The sequence below is a fragment of the Crocuta crocuta genome, unplaced genomic scaffold (genome assembly GCF_008692635.1).
Source record: "Crocuta crocuta isolate KB4526 unplaced genomic scaffold, BGI_CrCroc_1.0 scaffold70, whole genome shotgun sequence".
NCBI classification, from domain to species: Eukaryota; Metazoa; Chordata; class Mammalia; order Carnivora; family Hyaenidae; genus Crocuta; species Crocuta crocuta.
This window is the reverse complement of record NW_027528417.1, coordinates 8,385,307-8,404,231: the sequence shown is the minus strand read 5'-3', so window position 1 is coordinate 8,404,231 and position 18,925 is coordinate 8,385,307. Positions and strand designations below refer to the sequence as shown.

General features: G+C 47.4%; 1 protein-coding gene across 1 annotated transcript in view; it reads right to left on the bottom strand.

Annotated features, from left to right (window-relative positions):
- Positions 1 to 10,370: 10,370 nt before the first annotated feature.
- The window catches only part of TMEM44 (transmembrane protein 44), a 38,514-nt gene continuing 29,959 nt past the window's right edge, over positions 10,371 to 18,925 (bottom strand). Inside the window, exons 12-13 of the mRNA XM_077754509.1 lie at positions 14,204 to 14,236; positions 10,371 to 12,441 (exon numbers count right to left, since the gene is read on the bottom strand). Of these exons, the coding sequence (XP_077610635.1) occupies positions 12,331 to 12,441; positions 14,204 to 14,236 (144 nt within the window). The 3' untranslated portion in view covers positions 10,371 to 12,330. The remainder of the gene's footprint in view (positions 12,442 to 14,203; positions 14,237 to 18,925) is intronic.

The following is an 18,925-nucleotide window of genomic DNA, read 5'->3' as shown; positions in this document are numbered from 1 at the left end:
AGTCATGGTATCTGCTAGCCTTTCTTGGGTGTTTGCCTAGCATTGACCCCAGTGCCTTGCACTTATCCGTTGACTTAATAACATTCAGTATCAGTTCTGGGAGGGAGCCACGGCCACTCCTAGTGAGCAGAGAAGGAAACTGAGGCGTGGAGATTATACGGAGAGCAGCTGCCAGGCTGTGAACCCGAGTCTGGCTCCAGAGCCCATCCCCCTAACCACAGCCTCTACAGCCACAGCCATCATTTACTGAGCGCTCACTGTGTGCTGTATGTTCTCTGTGCTCCCTTAGCCTTCACTGCTATCTTATCAAGTAAGGACTGTTTTTATTCCCATTTCACAGATGGGGAAGGTGAGGCATGGGGAAGATAAGTAATGGGGCGGTCATTACCCATCCTCTCTCCTCTGGGAGTTGAGGCTGGAAGAATGCCGCCTAACGCCATCACAGCGCCTTCACTTTTTGGACTATCTAAGGCTTTAGTGTTCTCAGTGAACTGAAGCAAGAGGTGGGGGTCTTTCCGAGGAGATGCTGAGCTTCCTGCAGTAAAACACGTGCCGTCTTTGGTGAGAGACTGGAGAAACGAAGTGGCTGTGACAATATTTCTACCTTGGATTTGTGAGAGCAGACCATACCAATGTCAGGGGTCCGGTCCCAGATACACTCAATCAGCATACATGAAAGGCGGAGCCAGGAAACCTGAATTAAAAGAACGAAAAATAAAACACGGGTGCTTCTAGCGCACAGCCAGGGCGGAGAAATTACTGCCTTTATGCCACAGTACGTTGTACAGCCCCCAGTGAGCGGGCGGCCTGACTCCAGGAACTGTTGCTAGCTTCCACACCCTCTTGCTTAGAAAGAAGCTGCCTGGGGCACCTGGGTGGCTCAGTCGGTTAGGCGCCATGAGATGGAGCCCCATGCTGAGGCTGGAGCTTGCTTAGGACTCCTTCTCTCCAGGGGCGCCTGGGTGGCTCAGTCAGTTAAGTGGCCGACTTCAGCTAAGGTCATGATCTCACGGTTCCTGAGTTCGAGCCCCACATGACAGCAGGCTCTGTGCTGACGGCTCAGAGCCTGGAGCCTGCTTCAGATTCTGTGTCTCCCTCTCTCTCTCTCTCTCCCCCTCCCCCTTACAGTGTGCTCACTCGCTCTCTCAAAAATAGATAAAAATTTTAAAAAGAAAAGATTCTTCCTCTCTCTCTGCCTACCTCCTTCATTTTTAAAAAAATTTTTTNCTAAAAAAAAAAAAAAAAAAAAAAGAGGAAGCAGCCTATAGAAGCTGACCAGAGGGAAGGAGCTGGTTAAAGACTGGGGCAGAGAAGCAAAGGCCATGGGGCTCAAGACTGACCACACGCTCATTTATGCTCACCCTCATCTTCTCTGTATAGAAAGTCATTATCTGTTCTTCAAAGACATGCTTTAACATCTCATCCTTGGCGAAAACTTCGCCTGTCTGGCCTCCACTCCTTCAGCCTTGCCCCCCTCCAAACGACTGCCCCCCTATAAGCCCACAGCACAGGCCTCCCTTAGAGCATGGCCCTCCTCTTCCCTTCTCTGGGTTCTCCGGCACCGGGCAAAAACACTGCTCGCGTTCTCAATTGCATGTGATTCGTGTGCTCCCCCAGCCCAGCAGGGGATCAGGGACAGAGAACCTCTCAGAAAGTGTTAGCTGAGGGGCGCCTGGGCGGCTCAGTCGGTTAAGCGCCAGACTTTGGCTCAGGTCATGATCTCACGGTATGTGGGTTCGAGCCCCGCGTCGGGCTCTGTGCTGACAGCTAGCTCGAAGCCTGGAGCCTGTTTCGGATTCTGTATCTCCTTCTCTCTCTGACCCTCCTGTGCTCACGCTGTCTCTCAGAAATAAATTTTTTAAAACTTAGGAAAAAAAAAAAAGAAAGTGCTAGCTGAGTGAGCACAAGGGAAAGGAAGACAGGAGACGGGGAAGACAAAAAGAGCCAAAGGGGACACCCCACAGGGAGGATGGCTCGTGAGATCTGATTTAGTGCTGATTCCTTGAGCACATGGGACCTTTGGTCTGACTCACGGGACAGCCGCTCCAGGCATTCCCCTGGTCACCCCAGAACTGGACATAAAGTACAGAGAGAGGAGAAAATGCTCATGATTTCACCAGGAATCGTTCCTTATCTCTGTTGATGCTTATAACAATTCTGTGAGATACAGCTGAGAAAACGAAGGCTCAGAAAGCTAATAAACATGTCCAAGGTCATGTGGTTAGGAAGCAGAGGACAGATTCATCCAAAGTCTTTGCTAGACAAAAGTAGTTCAGATTCTTAAGTTTGGAAGAGCCGAGGCATATATCATCTGCTCCGACTCTCTGGGCAACGGTGCATCTTCCCCAAAACCTATTCAAGGAGGGGTGACAGGGCTGGGCTGGGATAGCTCTAGTGTCGGGGAGCGCTGTGCAACCACAGCAGCTGGGGCATCGGCCCGTGCACTAAGTTACACTCTTTTCTGTAGCAGCTCGACCCTCTCCTCCTGAAGGTCAAAGGCATTGCTCCCATTCACTCTCCCGGTTCTGCTCTTCGGCACACGAGACGCCAAGGTCCACATCTGGGACTAAGGAGGAGGCCCCGCGTCCCCTCCCCTGCAGCACAGCGACCCTCACTGCCAGTGTTCGCTCGGCTACTCACTAGCTCCGGACAGTGTGGGTGAGTCACCACTTGCCTATGGGGCTCTGTTTCCTGGTTAAGGTGTAGCAAAGCGGTCACATCTTCTGCCACTCCTTCTTCGCTCAGAAGAAAGTGAGCATCTCAGAGTATCTCAGTCCTGCTTCCTCAGAGGTTCAAAGGGGCTTTGCTCATACAATCTCACAACACAAATGTCCTCAAGGCCTGAAAGATATCCAGGTGAGCTGGACCTCAAAAGGCGAGGGGGCAGGAGCTATTATAAAACAAACTGCTTCGTTCCTATAAGGTAATGACGGTGACCAATAATTCCCTGGCCTTTAGGAGCTGGAAAGGCCCTGAATGTGGTTTTCAGGTTCTGTGGCCCACCGATAAGGCAGGCAGGAGAGGAGTGAACTTTCTTGTGAACAAGAGGAGCAGGAGTCAGTCTCCCAGCTGGGGAGCGGTGGAACCAGGACTCACTGCCAGGCCTTCAGGCTCCGAGGCAGCAGGGTGCAAGGGGCAGAATGACTCTGCCCCGAGGCCCTCTGGGACCACCCAGGCGCCCACAGCACCAGGCACGCAGCAGTGTAGTTCAGGCCTGAGTGGCGGCTGCCCTTTCTGGGTCTGATGCAGCACTTCGGAGCCGGGCGCTTTATTGTGAACTATCTTATCTCAATAGGAAAAGGCAATTCAGGGGAAGAATTTCCTTGTCACGGTGCTCCGGGCTCTGCATTGTCCAGCTTTCTTAGCCCCGGTTCATCCTCTGGGTCTGACCATTACTCATATCCCTGGAGGCGCCTTATCAGGGCTGTCTAAGATACAGGACCTATTTTTTATTCAGTACCAGACAAACTGGAATCTGTCCATCTTTTGTGTCCTGACACCATCCCATAATTAGCCGGCTCTGAACCCAGCCACAGTGCGAAGCTGCTTGAAAAGCAGCCTGCAGTAATCTGGCTGGCTCCTTGGCAGAGTCCTAGGAACCGGTGAATGTGATGGAAGCCGTCTCCTGGGGGAGCTGACCGTGAGGGTCTTTGCTTCTGTACCTTCTCCCCAACTGTTTAAAAAAAATTTTTTAATGTTTATCATTAAGAGACAGAGAGAGACAGAACATGAGCTTGGGAAGGGCAGAGAGAGGGAGAGACACAGAATCAGAAGCAAGCTCCAGGGGCGCCTGGGTGGCTCAGTCGGTTAAGTGTTCAACTTCGGCTCAGGTCATGATCTCATGTTTCATGGGTTCAAGCCCTACGGGCTCTGTGCTGACAGCGAGCTCAGAGCCTGGAGCCTGCTTCAGATTCTGTGTCTCCCTCTCTCTCTGATCCTCCCCTGCTCATGCTGTCTCTCTCTCAGAAATAAATAAAACATTAAAAAAAATTTTAAAAATAAAAAAAAAAAAGCAAGGGTCAGGCTCTGAGCTGTCAGCACAGAGCCCAACACAGGGCTTGAACCCACAAACCGCGAAATCATGACCTAAGCTAAAGTCGAACGCTTAACCGACTGAGTCACCCAGGTGCCCCCTTTCTCCCCAACTTTTTACTTGGGAAAACTTCAAACCTACCGAAAAGGTGAAAGAATCTAATGAACATACCTACTGTTTACCTCGATTCACTAGCTGTTCATTTCAACTCATTTACTTTAATCTTTCCATATACCTACACACCTGAAAAATATATGCTCCTCACCCCCCTCAAGCCACTGAAAAGTTGCTGAGTCATAATGCTGCTCTTCTAAGAGGTTTGGCATGTGTATCCTAAGAATAGGGCGTGCTCATCTGTAACTACGGGGACAGAACTAGAGGGTATTATGCTAAGTGAAATTAGTCAGAGAAAGACAAATATCATATGACTTCACTCATGAAGGACTTTAAAGTCCACACATAAGGACTTTAAGATGCAAATAAATGAGGGGCGCCTGGGCGGCTTAGTCGGTTGAGCGTCCGACTTTTGCTTAGGTCATGATCTCGCGGTTCGTGGGTTCGAGCCCCGCGTCGGGCTCTGTGCTGACTGCCAGCTCAGAGCCTGGAGCCTGTTTCAGAGTCTATGACTCCCTCTCTCTGACCCTCTCCTGCTCATGCTGTCTCTCTCTCTCTCTCCTAGAAATAAATTAAAAAACATTAAAAAAAAATTAAAAAAAAAAAGATGCAAATAAATGAACGTAAGGGAAGGGAAGCAAAAATAATATGAAAACATGGAGGGGACAAAACCCAAGAGACTCTTAAATACGGAGAACAAGCAGAGAGTGACTGGAGGCGTTGTGGGAGGGGGATGGGCTACATGGGGGAGGGGCATGAAGGAATCCACTCCTGAAATCATTGCTGCACTGTATGCTAACTAACTTGGATGCAAATTAAACGATAAATTATTTTTTAAAAAATAGGGCATTCTCCTATACAACCTTAACACTATTATCACTCTCAAAAAAATGAAACGATGTTAGCTAATATACTGTCCTTATTGAAATTTCCTCAGTTGCTCCAACAATGCCATATAGCATCCCATCCCTCCCTTTAGACTACTTTATACCAGTACAGTTCTCTAGTTTGTTCGTTTCTTTGTTTTTGTTTTTTGTCCTTCATGACATTTAAAGAAATCCAAGGTAGTGGCTTTGCAGAATGTCCCACAATTTGGATTTGTCTGATTGTCTCCTCAAAAGTATAGGCTGCAAGGGACACCTGGGTGGCTGTCGGTGAAGCGACCGACTTTGGCTCAGGTCATGATCTTGCGGTTCGTGGGTTCGAGCCCCACGTTGGGCTCTGTGCTGACAGCCAGCTTCAGATTCTGTACCTCCCTCTCTCTCTCTGACCCTCCCCTGCTCACTCTCTCTCTCTCTCTCAGAAATAAATAAAACATTAAAAAAAATTTTTTTTTAAAGTATAGGCTGCAATCAAAATACTTGACAAGAATATTTCACAGCTGATGTTGTATCCTGCTCAGGAAATTGCATCAGGAGGGACAGGATGCCAAACTGTCTCATTTTGGTGACATGGATGTGATTATTTGGTCAAGGTAACATCCTGCAGATTTTACCATTGTAAAGACACCATTTTCCGCTTGTAATTAATACTTTGTGGGGTGATATTGAGACCCTGTGAATATTCCCAATAACATTCCACCTGATGCTTTTAGCATTTATTGAGATCCGTGCCTATCCATTATTATTATTATGGTGGATCACTTTGTTTTTACCTAATTAAAAAATGCATACTACAGAAAAGGTATAAAATGCTAAAAAGTATAAAGGAAATATAATTTCTACATACACAGGGCAAGATAAAAGTGCATGCACAGTACATGGTACAGTTACACATGAATGTCCCCTTTTCCTAATGTTTATGCAGATTCTGTTTGGGGTAGCATGTATGTATTCACAACTTTCTTTAGTTTATTTTGTCTAATTATATACTAGATACATACTAATTGAAAAACTCTATGAAGAACCAAAAGGCATTAAAAATGATAAAATTCAGGGCGCCTGGGTGGCTCAGTCCGTTAAGCATCCAACTTTGGCTTGGGTCACTAGCTCATGGTTTGTGGGTTCGAGCCCCGCATCGGGCTCTATGCTGACAGCTCGGAGCCTGGAGCCTGCTTCCCATTCTGTGTCTCCCTCTCTCTCTGCCCCTCCTCTGCTCATGCTCTGTCTCTAGATCTAAAATAAATAAATTAAACAATTTTTTTAAAAGAACAACTTTAAAATAAATAAATAAAAATGATAAAATTCCTAAACATATCCATGACAAAGTTATTCATACATTTTCTTTTTCATATGCCTCTCTTCTTATATATGCTAAGAACTCTAAAGAAGTTCTGTCCTTTTAACTTTCCTGCCTTATCCTTAAATAGGCTGTCATATTTTCCCAGGGACTCTCTCCTTATTTTTCTTGGTTTGGGAGTAGTTCCTATCTGGTCTCCCATTACCTTTATCGGGTCTTGGGGGACTTACTCCGCAACGAGCTGGATGGAAGGACAGCATCTGCTTGAGCCACAGGGTTTCTCTCAAAACATGGATGTTGATGCAGGAGACTTTAAAAGAAAGGGAATTTAGGGGGAGATATTTTTTCCTTGGGGGATATATGTAACTGCTTCCACAGCCAAGAAGTTACTGCTACAAGAATCCACATCGTCCCTTCACAACGGAAAGACTTAGAATGACTAATAAGCTCTTCTGATCTTATTAGTAAACAGTGTTCTTAAAGTAATTGCTAGAAAGGGGGGCGCCTGTGCGGCTTAGTGGGCTAAGCGCCTGACTCTTGGTTGTCGGCTCAGGTCATGACCCCACAGTTTGTAAGTTTGAGCCCCATGTCAGGCTCTTGTGCTGATGGTGCAGAGCCTGCTTGGGATTCTCTCTCTCTAAATAAATAAATAAGTAAACTTATAATATTTTTTAAAATTGCTGAAAAAAAATAAAATAAAATAGTTGCTAACAGTGGCACCCTCTCTTGTGTTCTACTACTTTTACTTGAAATTGTCTCTTGTAAGTTTCATTTGTTTTTGTTGTTGTCGTTGTTTTTAATCCTGTTAGACCTGGGGACTCATGGGGCGCCTGGGTGGCTCAGCGGGCTAAGCACCCAACTCCTGGTTTTGGCTCAGGTCACGATCTCACGGTTTGTGAGCCTGAGCCCCGAGCCCCGTAGGCGTCTCTCGCTCCTGTCTCCCCGCCCCTCCCCATGCTTGCACACAGGCCTTTCTCTCTCCACATAAATAGACAGACATGAAAAGAAAAAAAAAACAGTAAAACTGGTAGGAAGGACAGGAAGGAGGAATTGAAAAAGCAAGGAAGAAAGGTGGAGGGGAGGTGCGGGGCGCTGTTATTTTTCTTCATTAACTTTTTTGCTACACCTGATTCTTTTTTTTTTTTTATGTTTTATTTATTTCTAGGAGAGAGAGCGTGAGCAGGGGAGGGTCAGAGACAGAGGGAGTCACAGACTGAAACAGGCTCCAGGCTCCGAGCTGGCAGTCAGCACAGAGCCCGACGCGGGGCTCGAACCCACGAACCGCGAGATCGTGACCTAAGCGAAAGTCGGACGCTCAACCGACTAAGCCACCCAGGCGCCCCCTGATTCTTTTTTTTAAAGCCGTGTTCCCGCACTATCTTTTTTTTTTTAATGTGTATTTAAGAACAACGATGAGCGTGACTTACAGTACACCATCAGGATGTCGAGCGGGGTCACCTACGCTAGGTACGGTACAAGGATCTTAGCANGGCGCCTCCCGGCCCTGCGCGGCTCCCGGCCTCCCGCGCGCGGTGGGCGTGGAGTGCGCACGCGCCGGGCGCGCATTTCCTCTCCTCCCGGAAGCGCCCGGCCCGTGCTTCGAGTGGATCGCTGGACGCAGCGGGGTTAGCGGCTTCTCCGCCGAGGGGGTCCGCAAGTAGCAGACAAGTTTCAGTTTGGACGGGGCCAGCAGCTGTCCGGCACCTCCCCGCGTTGTCCTACGTTGCTTGAAGCGGGGGGAGGGGGGGGAGGCAGCGCACCTGAACCCCACAGGGACTAAGCCCTGCTGCAGGCACAGCTGCAGACCCTGAGGACCCGGCGAGAAAGAGCCGGGGACCCCTGTCGTCAATGCCGGCGGCTGGTGGAAAGTATCCAACGGAATGGGGGTGGGGGGAGTTAGGATGAGTTCCCCAAGCAGTGGATTAATTTGAAGTGAATCCGAAGGCTCTTCAAGTTACCGCGCTGTTGAAGCGCCCGGCCCCAAAGGAGCGGGCCTGGGTGCCCGGTGCCTTGTTTAGGCTTTCAGAGTTTGGTAAGGAAAAAGCAGGTCGGATGTTCTCAAAATCGTTTGAATTAGCCCCGTTTCGTGAACTTCTTTCTTGTTGAAGGTCGTCCCTCACCTGGTGATGACCTTTGGGATAATACCGCACAGGATGTGTTAAACTCGAAAAGATCTTCGTCACCATTGCACGATTATCTTGGCTTGTTTCAAGGCAGAGCCTTCTCTGCCAAAGCGTCAACCCGAACATGGGGGCGGGGGGCGGGGGGGAGAATGAACAATGTAAAGGCGGAGGGAGTAGAACAATGTCCGCTTAGTTGTTGAAAAATGCGGAGGTGGATGATCAAGTAGGCACAGAAAAAGAAGTGGAGAGAATCTTAGAAATATTTGGAAGTCCGTCTTGAGACAGTCCTAAGACCTCTCTGCCCTTTTCCCCAGTGATTGATACAGATCCCTTTTCTTGCACTGTGGAAAATCTCTTTCGTGTATCCTTCAATATGAGAGATGGTTTAGCAAGAGTGAGCCTTGAGCCTGCCAATAATAGAAGCTCTTAGTATCAATAAACTAAAAGAAGTCACCAGAATCCCCAAGTTTGGAAACAAGGTGTTAAAGAGTTTTTGGTTTTCAGTACTGGAAAGAACCTGCAAAAAAATTTTTTCTTTAAATTTTTAGAGAGTGCATGAGCAGGGAAGAGGAGAGAGACAGAGGAAAGGGGAGGGGGGATATTCAGCGGTCTCCATCCTCAGTGTAGAGCTTAATACGGGACTCAGTCCCACGACCCTGGGATCATGATTTCCTTGAGCGGAAATCAAGGGTCAGGTGCTCAACTGACTGAGCCACCCAGGTGCCCTGGTATCTGCAAAACTTTTAAATGTTAAATGCTGTGATCTCTTTGTGTTACAGCAAAGACACATTTTATCTTAATTGGACAGCAAAATTCGAACAGAAGTATATATTATGAAATCTGTTTTCAAAGTAAATCTGAAATTTATCTTAATATTTTAGTATCTTTGAGAGTTTATAAAGATGTCAATCTGTGGAAAGCAAACTCATTGGCGTATTTTTAAAAGGGAATAAAGGAAAGAAACCTGGCCTAACTTTCATTTTACAAAGGAGGAAACTGTGACCCAGAAAGGGAAATGACAAGGATCACACTTAATCAGATTTGGGAGCTAGAGCCCAGCCATGCTCGTTGGCTGAATGCCTCTCCTTACTCTGTAGGAGCTCATACCCATTGTAACAAACATGATGTGAGTGTGGCATCAGATATTGCTCAAAGATCTCTTCACCATACTAAAGTAGACGGCAGGAGATAAGGAGATCGTGGTTCTTCAGGATCTAGACAGGACTTTGAAGAAAGTCTTCATAATCCGAACTCTCCCCAAAGGATACAGACCTCTTTGGAATATAAACTGGTGAAATCTTTTTTGGGGGGACGAGCTTAAGTAAGGGCTAGACAAATCACTTACTAGGATTGTCAAAGGGATTCAAACTTGCTCTGAAGTCTCGTCTATCTGTGGGTGTGATATTTTGGGTTACTAACTGCCTTTCAGCACCTAAGTGGCCAGGAAGTATAGGGAGGAAGGAAACAAATCCCCCTTCAAGGTCAACTTTGAGTCAAGTATTGTGTTCTGCATTTCATAGATGTTGATACACTTAGTCCTCCCAAGAAGCTTTGGAGAGAGGTATTATTCTCGGTCTACCTCAGTTCCCAAAGGTTAGGGAACATGCTCCAGGCCATGCAGATAATCGGCACACAACTGAGACCGGATTACACCATCTCTCATATCCGGATGAGTGGGCAGGAGAAGATTACAGTTTGTCCCCTGTGTAGGTAACCCCCCTGTCACTGCTTAGTGAGCCTTCAGGGCACGTAACTCCCATGTCCTTCTGGTCTGACTAACAGTAAGAGAGAAGCTGCAGTGGAGGCCCGGGCCAGGGCCCCCCCTACTAGAAAGGCATTCTGCTGGGCACCTCTTCACAGAGGCTCCGGCGTTCCAGCGCTTTGCACAACAGGCACGTTCTCGTTGGACAAGGAGACCAAGCTTTGCTTCCAAAATTTTCAGTTTAATAGTTCGCTCTGGGTGAAGAGACTCGGGATTCGGCTTTGAGACCAGACTGGACCCCAACAATAGGAACTGGTTTGTGAAGGGGGGCTGGGACCACCTATCTAGGGAGGCAGACAACATCGGGGACGCCGGGAATCTGTGCTGCTCAATCAGCGAGGCTGTTTGACACTCTTGGGTAAATGGCCATTTCCGTCAGGGTCCAGCCAGTTTCTGGAGCCCCAGGGAGCACGGGCCAGCCTCCTCTGGAGAGAGGATGTGCCCACGGCAAACTCCAGAGCAGATATCCTCTCCCTGTGCGTTATCTTTCTAAAGCTGAGCCCTCCGCCTGCCCTGCTGTTAACACTCAGATCAAATGTGCTCCACGTGCCTCCCTTATCCATGACTCCATTTCTGCGTCCTGAGAAGTTGTGGCCATGGGCAGAAAAGCCTCACCAACCAGCTGTGGCCGACCTGAGGCGTGTCCGTCACCTTCCTACTCTGGTATCAGGCATGGCCACCAATTAGCCACAGTGTCAAGTGCCAACTCCCTAGGCTCCACTGTCTGGCTCCTTGCCAGCCTCTTTACCTGTTAGTCTCTGTCGCACCACCCATTCTGGCCACATCAGATTCAGCCTTCCTTGGCTGGACGCCAACCTTCCTTCCTGGTGTCCAGTCGTCTGTAGGATTTCATCAGGACTGCTGTCCCCACCCGACCCCCCACTCAAATCTCCATCTTCTCTCAAGGAACAGCTCGTCCGCGGTTAAGATCACAAAGCAAAACTGGCTTTAGGGAACTCCGTTACAAGACCCCCAGGAACCAAAGCAGTTGGATAAAGGGGATAAACAGGGTGGCTTTAAGGTCACTCTTAGCTAGAGGGCACTCAGAGGATTAATATCTCCACAGAGATCTATGGGACCGATTTGCTGCCCGGAGGCACCCCCTTCTTCGTTCTGCTGGGATCTGCACTACCTCTTCGGAGAAACTGGGCAGCAGTGGCTGAGGCACAGGCTGCCAGGGGCCACCCCGGAGCGGAGCTGTGTTTCTCGGCACGTCTCCCAGTTCCCCTCATGGCCGGCCTTTGTGGCCGCGCGGGGATTCAGGCATGTCCGTGTCCCACCGTGAGAGGCCCCCACTCACTCACTCACGGTTTATTTCTGCACTCCGGTGTTCCTCTCCCTTGGCCACGTTCTCTGCACCCTTGCCCCGCTCCCATGATCACAGCACCAAAATAATCCCCAAACGGGATTGCCCTGCTTGAATGTGACATCTCCCACCATGCCTCCCTCTACATGCTTTCACGTTAGCTCCGAAGCAGACAGTCCCCCTCACCTGCCAACCCTGCCGGCACACACCTTGCCAAGTTGGAGTAAGTCCTTGTGTGTAAGGCAATTTGTTTTGCTCGCCCTTGTCAACACCGCTGATCACACAAACTCCTTGTTGACCAAGACAACTCAACTGGGTGACTGGGAGGCCAGGGGCCGGGTCCCATTAATACTGGTGATCATGTCTCAGATCTCCAGGACATGGACCCACCCCTCTCGTCTCCTGGGCTTCGCCAGGTCTTGCAGAATGAGGCTGTATTGAGATCCAAAGACATTAGCTATTTGTTAGATGTTCCTGTCCTCTAGCAGATATTCAGAGTAGGGTTGAATCTGAAGGGAAAGGGAAGAGCGGGTCCAGTGCCCTTCAGATGAAGGTTTCTACTTCAAAGCAAGAGTGGTCTGTGAACTTCTGATCTTCGAAACAAACCGCACGCCCAGGTCCCAAAGTCTTAGCTCCATTCTGAGCCGTGATGCAGAACAACCAAGCTCAGTGACAGCTCCTGGTTCTTCACCTTCATGGGCAGTCTCTGCGGAAGCTTAAATTCCTGCCATGGGCATCACTGCAGGTTGATCCCTGCTCAGTTCCTGACGTAGCCTTGACTGAGGGCTCTGAGCCGATGGGCTCGCCCCAGGTGTTACTCATCAGATGTCAAGACCACCGGCCCCAGAGAGCACCTACGCATCTGGGATCTGAGCATCTCCACGTTGTCTTTGTTCCTTTCAAGATTTACATCCTCAGGGTCCCACTGTGGAGAAAAGACACAAATGGTACCTTGGGGGAATAGACTCTTCCCATCTCTTACGATGCCCCACCCCAAACGATAGCTCCAGTCCTGGCTCTCATGATCCAGGCACAGACAAGGAGAAAGAGTAAGGGCAGGCTACTCAGGCGTGCAATTCTAGGACCTAATGGGACAAATATAACTTTAAATCAAGGAATTAATGGACAGCCACCCTGAATACACCGGCCCCACTTCCCTTCCTACCCTCCCCCTCTTTCCAGCTTTACTCTAGTGAGACTGAGTTATGTTCCTTTTATCCTGAGACTTCCCACCTCTGTGCCCAACTCATTCCTGCAATAGACTAGGCCAACTCAACCCATTCTTTATGGCCCGGATAAGTACCTCCTCTTTTAGGAAGCTTACCCTGACCGCTTTCACCCATTGAGCTCACCCCCTACTGCCCCAGAGCATTCATTTGCAGCTGAACATGCACAGCCCTGCCCTTTCTCTGGGCACCACTTTGTCCTTCCAGGTAAATGATGAGCTTCTTAAGAGCAGGGCACCAGCCTGCCCTTGCTACCTGCCCCTCCTTCCCACCATGCCATTTCCTGTTAACCTGAGGCTCAGGAGACTCGTCCAAAACAAACACTGAAAGCTTGATTAGAATGGTGGTCACTGCCAGAGAATATTTCACTTACTCTGATTCAGACAAGTATGGGAAAGGTTAGTAGTAAAAGGTTAAAAAAAGAGAGGCAGTCATGTAAGCATTGGTGACACTATTTGCAAAGTCTTTCTATTTTTCTCATGTGACAAATGAGAGAATTTTGCACATGGCCAAGAGCCTGGAGCCTGTTTCAGATTCTGTATCTCCCTCTCTCTCTGACCCTCCCCTGCTCATGCTGTCTCTCTCTCTCTCTCTCAGAAATAAATAAAACATTTTAAAAAAATTTTTAAAAAAAGAAAGAAAGAAAGGCCGATGCCAGGCACCCGCCCTGGATCCTAGCTAGTTTGGGAACTACGGTCTGACATTTTAACAAGCTCCTAGGGTGAGTTGTAGCTGCCCTGACATCTCAGAACCATGGTACCAGCTCCTGCAATGGCTTCTTCAGAGTTCTAGCTACTCACTCCTGACCAGTGCAGCTGCCAGAAAACAGAAAGAGCCAGCCACTTTGGTCAAGTGCACTCTCTGAAGTGGGTTCAGCCCTTGAAAACATTTTCAATCTCTTTCTTCTGAATCCCCAGAACAGTGTGTTTCAAAATCTCATTTTAAGCAATAAAAACATTGCGGGAGTCCAGGCATAAAGGAAATTAGAGCAAAAGATGATCTTACCAGAAATATTCCTGGGAGACGACATGCACAGGTGTTTGTCCTACAACATGTGCTCACCGGTCCCCCGCAGGGGAGGGTGGCAGGGAGACCACCGCCACCTGCCCACGGTCTTGGAATGACAGTGTGCAGGAATGGCTGTCTCCACCCTGGCAGCCATCACCCCACTGGTAACCTGCATCTACTCCGCTTTGTCCAAGGAACTTTGTTCCAAACCATGCTTCTCCTTGGGTTACACATCTTCTGAGTCCCTACCAGATGGTTTGGGCAGAGCAGAAAGAACTCTAGTGAGAGAGCTGGAAAAGTCTCCCGATCCTGACTCGCCTCTCAGGTTTTCATTCTTTACCAACGGAATGTGGCCTGGGCCCAGCCGTCCAAGGAGGGGGCTAACCAACACAGGAAAGGTAATCAAGCCACAGCAGGTCCCTTCTGGAATAGAGAGAGCATGACTGTCCATACCTGCTCCGAGTTTAAGGCTTCCCAATACTTCTGCTGCAGAATAAAAAGAGAGATGGAGAAAACGTGTTGGGAGGATCTGGCCAGCATCACAGAGCAGAGCAGAGCTCAGCACCAGCACTGCCTGCTCAGCGAGCGAGGAGGCAGCCCCTTCAGCGGGAGGGCTGACTTCAGCAAGCAGAAAGGCAGCAGCTACGGTGGCTACAATTAAGCTCAATGATCGATAGGATAATTGTGATAATTAGGAAGGGCTGCAGGTCCTTGGAAAAATTATAATCTAAAATTACTATTATTAGAAATTATTATCATCAGGCATAATAATAAATCTTCCGTTTATTAACCACGTGGTTGAGATGAGTCAACTCAAACCCATAAAACTAAGAGAGATGCAAATAAAATACCCACCATGAAAATACAGGATATTTGCTACCAGCCAAGAATCATTTTCAATCAGCCTTTACCGCATGGGTGACTCCACCCCAAAGCTCAAATGTATCTGATTCAGGTACTTGGATGGTGGTGTGACGGTCCCCTCTGGCTTGTCGGGCACCTCATGCAGCACCTGGGAGACGCATGTTCCCAACATCGAGCGCTATGAATCTACAGACACGTGTCATACTCATCTGTCAACATCTGTCAAATTGATAGCTGCCACTCCGAAAGGTCCACTGGACTCACCATTATCGTCACATTAAAACAAAGCCCCTGATGTTCAATTCTTTTACATTTCCATTTGAAAAGATTTGTTTTAAATCTAAAATATTTTTCATAAGTATTTTTTAATTAAAAATCCAACACTATTTTAAAAAATAATCTCTACGTCCAATGTGGGGCTCAAACTCACAATCCCGAGATCAAGAGTCAGTTGCATGCTCTACTTCCCGAGCCACCCAGGTGCCCCTTAAATTTCTGTTTTAAACACGTTCTAGGGGCACCTGGGTGGCTTAGTTGGTTGAGCACTGGACTCTTGATTTCGGCTCAGGTCATGATCTCACTGTTCGAGGGATCAAGCCCCTTGTGTGGCTGTGCTGACAGCATGGAGCCTGCTTGGGATTCTCTCTCCTTCTCTCTCTGCCCCTCCCCTGCTCATTCCCTCTCTCTCTCTCTCACTCTCTCACTCTCTCTCTCTCAAAATAAATAAACATTAAAAGGGCACCTGGGTGGCTCAGTCAGTTGAGTGACTGACTTGGGCTTAGGTCATGATCTCAGTTTGCAGGTTCAAGCCCCACATTGGACTTTGTGTTGACAGCCCCTGCTTCGGATTCTGTGTCTCCCTCTCTCTCTGCCCCTCCCCTACTTGAGCTCTGTCTCTCTCACTAAAAAATAAACATTAAAAAAATAATAAAATAAAACAAAATTTTTAATTGTACATTTTCAATCACACATCAATAAAAGAATATACAATGAACACCCATGGACATACCTTATTTTATTTGCTCTAGCTCCCCAATATTTTTATTTGCCTAAATATTTTAAAATAAATAATTCCATCTGTAAATATTGTCATATGTTTCTCATAGATAAGGACATTTTTAAAAAAGTGTTTATTTATTTTGAGGGCGAGAGAGAGTGCAAGTAGGTTAGGGGCAGAAAGACAGAGATAGAGAGAGAATCCCAAGCAGGCTCTGGCACAGCAGAGTTGGATGTGGGGCTCGAATCCATGAACTGTGAGATCATGCCCTGAGCTGAAATCAAGAGTTGGCCACTCAACTGACTGAGCCACCCAGGTGCCCCCATGGACATTTTTTAAAAATCCCCAAGAACTGTGCCATTATTAGACTTAATAAAATTTGTGATAATTCCATAGTATTCATCTTTTATTTATGTATTAAAAACTTAAAAAATTTTTTTCTTTGAGAGACTGAGAGAGACAGAGCGTGAGCAGGGGAGGGGCAGAGATGGAGACAGAATCCAAAGCAGGCTCCAGGCTCTGAGTTGTCAGCACAGAGCCCGATGTGGGGCTCAAACCCACGAACTGTGCATGAGATCATGACCTGAACCGAACTTGGACGCTTAAACAACTGAGCCACCCAGGCACCCTTGTATTCATCTTTTAATAACATCCTGCTGGGGGAGGGAGACATAAACTGGAAAAAAAAAAAAAACCCACAGGACTAATTGGAAAAGATATGAAATCACAAAAAACGACAGTTTTACACACACTGCAAATGACAGAAATGTTGGTGAGGATGAAGGGGTTGAAAAGTGAATTAACTTCTATATATGTGACGGAACTAAAGAGAGATGAAAGAAAAGAGGCTAACTTTCACCTTTCTTTCGAAAATACAGATGTTCATGCAAAATAGCAACAGTAATCTGATGTTATTAGCTGTTTTGTTTGTTTAAAAAAAGTATTAAATGAATGTGATACAGGGGCACCTGGGTGGCTCAGTCGATTAAGCATCCGACTTTGGATCCGGTCATGATCTCGTGGTTCTTGGGTTCAAGCTCCACATCAGGCTCTGTGCTGACAGCTCAGAGCCTGGAGCCTGTTTCGGATTCTGCGTCTCCCTCCCTCTCTGACCCTCGCCCTCTCAAAAATAAATACACTATAAAAAATGTTTAAAAAATAAAAAAATAAAATAAATGCAATGTGATACATTGAAAGAGAATGTTAATGGAAAAACTGGTGACATCCAAATAAAGTCAGTACTTTAGAGGGTAGTAATGTAGTAGTGTACTCAGGTTTGATGTTAACATTACAGGAAAGTGGGTAAAGGCACACAGGAACTTTCTGTACTACCTTTGCAACTTTTCTGTAAAAATCAAATTATTTCAAAATTAAAATTTTTTACATAAAGTCAAACAAATAAATAAGCAAACAGAAAACGGGGTTAAGTGTCCCTGGAATGGATTGACAAGAAACCTTGAAACTTCTCTCCAAAACTTCAGCACGACAATCTAAAATTTAAGAACAGTGCCCTCTAGTGGACGTAGTAGTCACGATTTCTTTTTAAAGTTCCTTTTTTAAGCCAATGATGATAACGTGCCTAAGGAGTGCAATTAACCCAAATCTTGGTACCTGAGATCTCTCTCCATCCTTTAAAAGTAAAAATAAGATAACATTTTCTAGTCCTCTCTTCACTTCAAGAGCAAAATGTGTTCACTTTTGTACAGATTTTTTCCCAAAAACATAATAATTCTAGCCCATGAATTTTACCCCAAGAAAAAGCCTCCATGAACAGTTACTGATTAGCCCTCGGAAATACAAACACGTCACCCACAACCCAAAATGTGCTAATGGCTTTTCTCCCTTAACATCCCATGAGTATCACCACAGATCTTTAGATTGTCTTTAGGGTCATGAATCTATCACCTCCACGAACCACCCAGCATGTACTATTTCAACTCTGCTCGTTTCTAAAAGCACACTTCTCTCTGCTTCTGAAATCAAGAAGCAGCCTGTAGCCCCCCTCTATAAAGCATGCAGTAACTTTTCCTCTGTTCCCGAAGGCTCTGAGGTGTGTCTTAGCCAGTGAGGCAACAGGGTCACTTTCCAGGATTACATTTCAGACTATGTCCTCTTACGCTTAGGGAGAAGCGACTTTTCCCGAGACTGGGGAGGCGACATGGTGTTGGATTCAGGACCGATTATAAAGTTTTTTGCTTCTTCTGATTACAAAGCGTTAAGACCGGCCAGATACACACCAGCTACGATTCTCTCCCAGAATTCATTACGTGGATTTCCTTTTGACCTGGAGCCTTACAGACTTGAAAAAACAATTACACCATAGGCTTCAAAACTGCACCCTTTCTTTTTGTCTCGTTCATTAAGCAGTTCTATAGCACTGACCCCAGACTGAGCAGGGTTTCACCTTCCCGTGTATTCTTTCCTCGTCTCTACCTGCCCCAGCTGCCTTCTCTCTCCTCCCTTCCCAGCTGCTGTGGGCAAGATGGAACGTGAGATGGGAAAGTGCTTCACGGGCACGAAGTGCTGTGTGCAAGACCAGGGCTTCTGTAGAAAAATGCCCCCTGCCCCCCGCGTTATGTTACTGGTGGCTCTGGGTCATTTAACCACTCAGCCTCTCCTCGTTCGGGTCTGAACAGGCCCATCATAAACTGGATCGGCGAGAGGATTCTGACCTACGGTGGGTTGGTTTCCTTTACAAAGATGACAGACAGCTTCAGCTCAGGACCATTCCGAGGTTGGAACAAAGGGGCGGAGACAGAAGTGCTGTGCATTAAAAGAGCGGCCAGCAGGGTTAGGCGCGTGCACCTCCGACCTCCAGCCACGAGGAGAAACAAACACTGTATGGAGGCCAATTCCCAGTGGGAAGGCCTTGGCTCCTGTTCCTGATTTTTTAAATCATTTTTTCCCCAGTTTTATTGAGACGGAATTGACACATAGGACAAACTGTGTGTTCCTCCTTGTTTGGAATAAATGTTGTTCAGATGCTGCTCTGAAAAACTGAAGTGGTCTAGGGAAGGGCCAGAGTAGGCATGATCAAGTTTGATTCAGGAGCAGGGATGGCAGATAAAGCACAGGACACCGAGGGGCGCCTGGGTAGCTCAGTCGGTCAAGTGTCTGACTTCAGCTCAGGACATGATCTCACCGTTCATGAGTTCGAGCCCTGAATCGGGATCTCTGTTGTCAGCACTGACCTGGCTTCAGATCCTCTGTCCCCCCGACCCCCTGCACCTCCCCCATTTGTATTCTCTCTCTCTCTCAAAAGTAAATAAACATTTAAACAACAACAACAACAAGGGTGCCCGTGTGGCTCGGCT